Here is a 9474-nt window from a genome sequence, read left to right as displayed (position 1 = left end):
ACGACGCTGCGATTCACCTAGGACGTACAGAGGCTCTGTCACAGAAGAAAAAGTTCCACACCTGCTCATCTTCAAAGCCTAACTGCAGTCAGATAGCTTCACAGCATCCTTAAATCCAGCTACTTCAGATTCTATACTGGAGAAGCAGAATTCACAGTAATCTCAGGAGACAGGTAAAAGAACTATTTTGCACAAAGCCTGTTGGTGTAACTTGGAATGATGTGCTCAGCCAGTCAATAAACAACACCGGAAAAAAAAAAAGCAGCTGTTCTGAAACCAGTACTCTATCTTTTCCATTCCACAAACCACTCTCGATGGCCTTAACCAAATATGTGACATCCCCCAGAGCAAGAGCTTCACCTAAAAAAGCCCCAGTGATACCCAAAGTCAATGAACAAGCTGCAGGTCATCAGCTCCAAATTCTTATATAGTAGCAGCTACTAAGATGTTTCACAGAACATCATCTTCTCTCTCAGGATGATTTCAGAGCTTACGCTGACACGCAGGCATGCAGCCTAAGAAAATAAATAAATGATCACTCTATTTCTCTATCCATTCCCATTCCTCTGTAATGGAGACAGACATACCTTTTGTTTAAAGAGTTCAACCCCAGACCAGAGGGTCAGAGATCTCCACGGCAGGCACTGGACGGTCTAGCACATCCAAACAGCACGGGTCTGTGGCTGCACATAAAGTAACTGACCACAGAACTAACTGCCTTGATCTCAGCATCTCATCTGAACAGCCACGTTAACACAGCTTTACCCGTTTCACTGGCAGACTAGCCACACTGAATCACAGCATGAGACACAACCATCTAACCATGGGAGATGCTGCTCAGCCTCTTCTGTAGATGCAGGGCTTCGTTCAAAGATTGCTAAGGTTTTACTTTACCCATTTCTACACCATTAATAAAGAAAAACTTCCTCACACCATCAATAAAACAATTCTCAAGGAAAAACCTGGACTTGAGGAGATCTAGCTGGCAGCAGCAAAGTCATTAAATACCATTAGATATGTGAATTCCTATGCAGAAGGCAAGGAAATGAGAAAAAGATCACGTCTTGAACACATTAGAAGTAAATTATTCTGAAAGTCTTAAGTGTTTTTGAGACATGATACTTCCCCACCACCCAAAAAGTCACCGGGAAGAAGTCCAAATGTTCTACTTTCAAAATGCCAAAGCACTGATAAAAAAGTGAGATACTGTTTTGAATCAACACTGAAGTACAGGACAAGCAAAGTTTCTCAGCCAAACTGAACTTACCAGATATTTCATTCATAAAAATTTCAAAACTGTAGTTTTTCATTTCAGAGGAGAACAAAAAAAAAAAAAAAATACTCAATGCAAACCAAGTACAGCATCAGAAGTCATCTGAGATCTAGTTTCCGTAACAATGAAACTATTTTCTTACATCACCTTTTAATGCCAGAATTGAGAAATATCCTGAAGGCTGGGTTTGGAAGCATAAAAAAACCTGCAGCATATGAATAAATTCTATTTCTTAACAGGGCCAAAATAATTCAGTAAGATTAGATCTTCAGAGTCGCTTCATAAAAGATGCCTATTTCATGAAATACCAATTGAACTCAAAGCACTTCTTCCCATTCACTCACAATTCCTATTTGGGATGTGTCGCACAGTATTTGATCACAGAGAACTCTTGTTGATACAATACAAAAGCAAGAGGTATCATCATGGCACACCTGCTTTTGCAACCAATCTGAATGACTGGACAACGCCATGCAAAATACTGGTTCCATTATTACACAATCTGAAAAGTAACTGAATATATAAAACGTTAGTACCTTTTAAAACATCAGATGGCCTATCCCAATGTTACCAAACCACAATATATGGCAGTGCTGAAGCTGAATTCTAACAATGGTTGGACTCAACAGTCAGCAAAAAGCAGTTCATTGCTCCTCTCTTGAAGAGCTATCCCTAAATTTCAGTCAACAGTTAGTTTATTCAGCATATGTATTTACTTCAAGTAACTTTTAAAAATTATTTCTTGATGCTCTCCGGTTCTTCTCCATGTAAATGAGATACACTACAGATCTACTTTAAAAAATAAACAAGGGTTCAGTCATAATTGGCCTCCTCTTCTCTAGCTTAGTATTGCTATCAAGGTCACCGCGCAACTAACAGCTCTTAAATTCTTGCTGCATAAGGATTACAAAGCACAAGCAGCACTGCTCCCTTCTGCATGGGATGGTATCAAGCGTGGCAGCTTTAGGAATACATTACAAATACTGAAACACTGACCCTTCTCACACCTAGCAAAAAAATACAAATTAGCTATTCATATGAACTATGCCTGGTTAATCCTCCAAGCTACGTGAGAGAAAAATAGTGGGAACAACAAATTTTGTGGTTTTAATCCCACCAAACTGACTCACTAGAGGGCACGATTGAGCCAGAAATGTGCTCTAGTCGGGGGGGTGGGGGGGTGCTGCAGGAATACAAAAGCTCTTAGAATGCAAGAAAAATTACAGCAAATTTTTCAAATTGATTTTTATCACAATTATCCTTTTCATCGGTGTAAGTATAGGGGGGGTGTGTGGTGTGTGGGGGGGGGTGGGGGGGTGCTGCAGGAATACAAAAGCTCTTAGAATGCAAGAAAAATTACAGCAAATTTTTCAAATTGATTTTTATCACAATTATCCTTTTCATCATGCCTAAAACAAGACTACCGAGATGCTTTTTAGAGAGATCTCGCTCAATTCAACACCCTGGCCAGATGACGACACCGGCTAAACCAAGGTGTAATGAAGGCGTAGCAAAGAAAAACCTTCCTAAAAGCCATAGTACATACAAGTGTTCCAGGGAAAAGAGCAGATTTGTCGGGAGGAGTTTCTTGGAAAAGCCATGAAAAATTATTTTGGGTTTGCACTGTGTTTGCAAGCTTCAGTGTCTAGTTCTCTTAACGACACGCTACAGCCAGCCGCCCGAAAGGCAGTACTCATCCAACAAAAGCATCCCCAAAGGTGTCTGAAATTAGAAGCTAAGCAAATTTTCATACATCATTTCTAGTCTTACTCCTGCATAAACCTCTACACAGAACTGGAAATAACCACTACAAGCTGGAGCTTCACACCACCTTCCCTGAAGCCACAATAAAAAGACAGTACTACCTGCAGTTCCCTCATCTTATTTAGCTCTATTCACCTGACTTGTCATACAGAGAAAGTCAGGCAACCCAGCGTTTTGATGGCTCATCACTTAAAAATATTACAATTTACTACAGTCTACTGTAGTAACATCAGCAGCATCTCCTCTGAGGTACTGCTGCTAATTTTGTGATGAGAGACTGCATTGCTCCACAGGATTTAGCTTTTCTTCTTCCTACTGCAGCTGACTGTTCAGCACAAATGGTATCATTACTTTAAAAGCATTTCTGGTTTTCGGCAGGCAGGTATTAACAACAGAGGAGAAAAATAATATAGTTGGTCTGAATTACATTCAGAAATGCTCAATGTTAAGGATGTTACAGGGCGAGTAGATCATATTTTCTCTATAAAGTAGTTTAACCTCTGACTGAACAGCTTTAAGGCAATTGTGCTACCTAATCAGCCACTGTATCTCCTGGTCTCCCTCCTGCACTTGCTGAAATCATTAGTCAGGGAATTGGTGAGGAAGCCATAGAAACTTACACTAACAGCGGGGAATAAAAGTCTTTAATGGTAATAGCTCACACTAAGAATGACAATTTATGGCTTTTTACGGCGTGTCATATAATTTATGGGATGTTACGCATTGATGTGTATGCCTAATGAGTGTTGTAGAAAGCCATAAATCATCAGCGTTTCCAACTTCCCATTAAGACCTCATTTATTACACTATTCCAGAAGCATATCCTCGTGATAACCACACCCTTGTCTTGCTTTAAAAGATAGAAAAGGTAGATACACCAGCACTCTGATGCAGTATTAAAAGTAAAACAATGTAGTAGTAGTACTACTAACATTAGTAGTACAACTAATGCAGGAGAGTAAAAAGAAGAAAAAGTCTTCGCTGAGAAATGCAATGACTTCCCTGATCTTATTTTATTAACAACTGGGGGAATACAAAAAGAAACATTTTACCACATTCACCCCCTGAAATGCAACATCTCATTTAAAGATGTAACATAAAAGGGAAAAGAAGACATGAAACCTGTCTCCAGAGCAGCACGCTTCTCTCCATGGGTGACTACTGCTGTACTGAATCTAGTATCACAGGTTTGTATAACTGTAGGGTTCCTAAAAATCAGAATCCAGAACCAAAGACTCCAAATACCTTGGTAGCCAGCCTTAAATAAGAGCCTGTTACCCTAAAAAAAGGTCTTAATATTGACAAGAAAAAACAAAACCACAGAGCATTCTGATCAAAAAAGTACTAAGCATTAATAAAAACCAAGACTCAAAAACTCAAGAAGAAAAAAAAAGGCAAGACAAGTATGGTGTGTCTGAATATTGCCGTGGGGTTTGCTTGCGATTTTCTGCATTAGGCATTACTGTCTCAGTCTCTGGTACGTATTAGTACAACTCGGACCAAAATCAAGTGGAATTTCCTAACAGTTTCCAATTAGATGATCCCAGATGGGATGTCGCAAGAGATGCTTGGGGTTCTACTAAGGAATGCTCTTTAAAATAAAAAAAATTAAATTTCTCAGAGACAAGAGAGAACTTCTGGTCAAACTGAAAGCAAAAGACATACACTCAGAACTGTTAACAACCTGGAAGGGTTGGGAGAAAGTCCAGCTTTTTGTTCATGGGTAGTTTAATCCTGTCCAAAAAAGTGGTTATTTTCTAGCAGAACAGACTGGAACCATTTACTTGCTGTAGGCATTCCTACCGGCTGGGAACAGCGGGTGCGTTTTCCTGCTCGTAAGAGGCAGTCACGGCTGGAGAGGTTGACCCAGCCGCAGAGCCACCCAATTTAAGCAGTGCTCAGGGTTGCTCTATCAGTGAAGGAATTCAAGTGCTTCCATCGCTTTCTGCTGCTCAAACGGAACTGTTCTCCTCTCCAATTCGTAAATTGTATCACTTCAAAATATCAACTGCCATACACTGAAAACCCAGGTGTTACAGTTTGCAGTTTTCTGAACAAAGCCTTCTCCTTTTGCAGCACACACCTTGCAACTCTTAACTTGAAAATCAAAAATTCTGCATAGTTACTGCAGAACTTGTCTTCAGATTCATTTCTCACACAGTGTGTTACAGCACAGGTAAGGTCTGCTTCATAAGAGCCTCTGAACATTCCCAGCTTTAAAACTCAAAATCATTTCACGACTGCTGAAATCCATAACCAGAGAGTACGAATCGGTTCAACCAGATCTGAAGAGGAAATGAATCCTCACTCTGCCATGATTACAGCGACCAGCGAGCTGTTCAAGGTGAGAAATTTTATGATACTTCACGGTTCAGATGAACTTTTACTGCTTCCTTGGGTTTTACCACATCTGAAAATTTAGAGGGAAACAAGTTCCTTCAGAAAATCTGACCACATCTTTACACAAACAGCTCAGACCTCAAGCAATGACTTCTGAAGCTTAATTTCTGTGAAGCTCCCTCAGCACATTCCTTTTCTTAGTGGACAGTATGGTAGAAGCAAGGTCAGCTGGAAGGCCAGAGGACCAAAACAGGAAAGGCTGATGAGCCTATTTTTGTTGAGCAGCAGGCACTCTAGATCAAACTAACTGGATGACAAAGCAAAGACATTTAGACTAAAAGAAGAAAACCACTGTATTTTAAAAAATCACGGCAACAGATTGAAATTCAAGGTTTAAATGTACCTTAATATGACTCATATTCTCCTTAATATGACTCTCATATTCTCAGCTGAAGTAATTCAGCTGAGTCTTTTACTGTTTTCTGGTGATTTTATTAAGTAAATTAACAGGTTTTATAATGCCTCTTGCTTTTTTTCCTTATTCCTATGAGAGCATGACTTCTGCTTGGACTCAACTTGAGACCTCAGTGGGATTTTAATTGTAACTTAGCCTTTTATCCTTTATTCCATGGGTGTGGTGTATTGAAGGCACGGTCCCCAGCCGCCGATCCCAAGGTCCCAGTTGCAGGCAACCGACTGACAGAGATTCGGCGATCCAAAGACCCTTTATTAGTCGCAAAGCAAGGTTTATATACTCTCTGTAACAAAGCATTAATATGCATCACGTGACTATATGCCTACCAGCACGCAATCATGACGCGAAGACACGTCAGCCTTCACACAACCATCACACAACAATGTTCTAACAAGCTACTAACAAACCTAAAGAAAAACAATTCCCATTATCTTATCCATGTAGTTCCATTCCCTCAGCACCCGAGGCCGAACCTTCGCAGTTGTTGTGACGGTTCTAGCACACGATGGTGTTCTCTCTCTGTTCACAAACTCCAAAGCTTACAGCTCACTAAAGCAATAACATCGTGGCCGCCTTCTAACGAAACATCACCAGCCACCCCCACACATGGGTTCCATTCTCACGAGACATGACTGGATCTTTCTACTCTGCGCGTGTGTAGCACCTCCCATTTTTAATTAGCATCTGTCCTAACAGCCTGATCTAGTGTTCTCTTCAGCCAAACAGTGCCCTGTATTGCTTAGCTGTAACTTCACTTACCTGACTAGCTTGACTTTTATCCTCACCACAACTAGCAGCACCAAAAGGAGCATTTGCGCTTTCAGCTATCTAAGGTTACTGAACCGGTGCAGATGAGCAGCTCTTCGCATCCACGATGCAGTTCAAGATCCTTGTTGACAAGGCAATAAAATTTGTTGGCATTTTTCAGCGTTGAAAGGAACCAGCTGGGATGTCTGTTGCATAAACTGCCTTCAGGCTTGGTCTGATTGTAAAGTATATTGAGAATTTCTTTCTTTGGTCATGACTAAGCTTATCTTATTACCTTTATATTGTTACTGCGCCAAAAATTGTTACTGGTGATTTTTCTTTTAAATGCATGACCTTGACAATTCATGGCCAAATTAGTCTTTTGGAAATCCACATCACATCCCGGGTTATCTTCTGTAGGGTTAGTAAATATTTACGCGTATTTTTTAAAAAGTCTATTCAGCTGAAGTGAGCCTCAGAACATTTGCATGAAAACCCACCTTTAAAGCGCCAAGTGAAAAACACCCATTGGCCATGAAGCAGTACAATCTCTGCAAAAAGACCAGTTATATCGGATCTGCCCTGGCAGCCTGGGGCCAGTAGCTCCTCCTTCACAGTGGCCTTTGGTAGGGGTTAACCGAGGAGGGGCACCTGCTGCAGGACAAGTGCCACTCACTGAAATGCTCTTTCCAAGTGTCCTGGTTTGAGCTGAAGCTTCCTTGGTTTGGGAAATGGACAAATAGAATTATTCCATGCAGTACGATAACTCCGCATTTAACCGGTTAAGGGGGCCAGGTGAAACGTTATGTGGTGAGTCCTTAAAAGCAGTAGGCCGGGGGTGGATCGATCTCCTGGGCTTCCGGACAGCTTTGCGGAGGTGGGACTGCCGATAATCCGCTGGCTGGCGACAAGGCCCGACTAGGCCTGGCTAGGCCCGACCCGGCGAACAACTAGGCCCAAGACCTGAGGGCCTACACCCCCAGATTGCTGAGGATCACAGACTTTGAACTGTTATTGCCGTGAGTCTCATCTTGAAATCGGGTGAGATATTCGGACTCCCACCAGTTTTGTGCAGGGAGTTTTCCTGCAGTTTTCTTGCAGCGCAGGGGTTTCTTCCCCCCCGCTCCATCTCGCCGCGAGAAGAATTTTACTTTCTCTGCCTGAAAGCAGCTGCAAAGGTTTTCACTCCCACCTCGTTACTTGGGTGTCTCCCAAGAGCACTGACCTCGAACAAGACTGTTAAGAACTGTGGTTATCTAAGTCCTCTCTTCTTCGTTTTTTTTTTCCCTTTCTCGGTTTGTGCATATGTATAGTACTGTATAGTTGTGTGGGTTTATTGTTTGTTAAAAATTTGTTTCAGTTTCCCAAATGCAGACCGAGGTGTGAATTTTTTTTTTATCCCCCTTTAAACCCCTTCTGTCTCTAGCGAGACAAAGGGGATCATTAAGGAATTCGAGGAGTTGTTACCTCGGTCCCTCGACCCTTAGCACCAAGTCTTTGCCTACAGCAAAATACACAACGAACACCAACTGGGCACCAATGTCTAATCCAGCTCAGGTCATTCCAAGGAACCCACAGTTTAGGTAGCTCTAATACCGAGGAAGTTTTAGCTCAAACCAGGACAGTAGCTCTAATACCATGGATCCTGTTTCCTTAGCGTCAGCGTGGCAGGACGAGCAAAGAGTGTATTTCTGCCTGTGCGAGAGGGGCTCACCTGGAGAACTTGAGAGCTGCGGCGCTTTCCTTCCGAACCCCGCAGCCTCCCCTCTGCCTCCCTGGGGAGCAGCTCCCAGCTGAAACCCAGCACAGCCCTCTCCCGTCCTGCACGGAGAACTGGGTTGCGGTTTTGGCTCTTGAGTCCAAAAATCCCAAGGAAATTTCTAAAGGAAAAGCAACGAGTGCTGTTGGCTGCTGCTTGCTGTCACTGGGAAATGGGCGGGGCTGTTGCTATGTGACAGCAGCACAGCGCTGGTGTCCTGGTGACAGCTGAGAAGTTTCTCCTGGGCTTCTCAGACAGCTGGACACTGCCCTTCGGGGGGCTGTCTGGCAGGACAGTCCAGCTGCTGGGCTGCTTCTGCAGGATTTCCTCAGAGGCAGCAGGATTTGGAATGGAGTCTCCCTCGTCGGGAACTCCAGCTGATGCAGCTGTGGCTGAGGCAGTGGGTTTACTGGACAAGGCTGCTTCTCCCCGTGGAGCACAGAAAAGAGCAGCTGAGGATGCTGCTGCCTTCGGACAGCCAAGAGCAGAAAGGCCTTTACCAGCTTTGACAAATCAACCCCACGCAAAAAGGCGGCGAGTGGATTCATCCTGGAGCACAGAAAAGAGCAGCTGAGGATGCTGCTGCCTTCGGACAGCCAAGAGCAGAAAGGCCTTTACCAGCTTTGACAAATCAACCCCACGCAAAAAGGCGGCGAGTGGATTCATCCAGGAAGAGGTCTGACGTATGCAACATCTGCACCTGCTGCAGATTTCTAAAGAAGCTGTGGGACATTGTTGAGAGCGAGCTGTTCCGCTCTGTGTGGTGGAGTGACAACGGCCGGAGTGTGGTCATCCATGAGGAGATGTTCGAGGAGGAAGTGCTCTCAAGGAGATGCTGCATGAAGATTTTTCACATGGAGAGATTCAGCCGGCACCTCCACCGCTATGGTTTCACCAAAGAGCCGCAGGACTTGCCAAGATCAGGCTCGCTCGATGATTTGATGTTCGCAGCAGCAGCTGGGGAGGTACGTGGTCTCCTCTACATGCCAACCAAGTCTCAGAACAGTCTAGCGGGACAGCTCCCTGTCCCAATGAAATAAGCCTTTCCTACGCAGGAGATAAGGACGGCAGTACAGCTTCTGACTGCCATTGGTTTCTCGGCTCACGTTCAGGAGG

General features: G+C 43.4%; 1 protein-coding gene across 1 annotated transcript; it reads left to right on the top strand.

Annotated features, from left to right (window-relative positions):
* Positions 1-8889: 8889 nt before the first annotated feature.
* LOC104500976 (heat shock transcription factor, Y-linked-like) lies at positions 8890-9323 on the top strand (the record flags this gene model as incomplete). Its single annotated transcript, XM_010144710.1, has 1 exon — positions 8890-9323. A coding segment is annotated over one exon (434 nt), but the record flags the coding sequence as incomplete, so codon positions are not given.
* Positions 9324-9474: the final 151 nt, after the last annotated feature.

This window comes from Buceros rhinoceros, unplaced genomic scaffold (assembly GCF_000710305.1).
Source record: "Buceros rhinoceros silvestris isolate BGI_N320 unplaced genomic scaffold, ASM71030v1 scaffold29891, whole genome shotgun sequence".
In the NCBI taxonomy this organism is placed as follows: Eukaryota; Metazoa; Chordata; class Aves; order Bucerotiformes; family Bucerotidae; genus Buceros; species Buceros rhinoceros.
The sequence above is the reverse complement of the archived record's forward strand: the minus strand, read 5'-3'. Positions and strand labels throughout refer to the sequence as shown.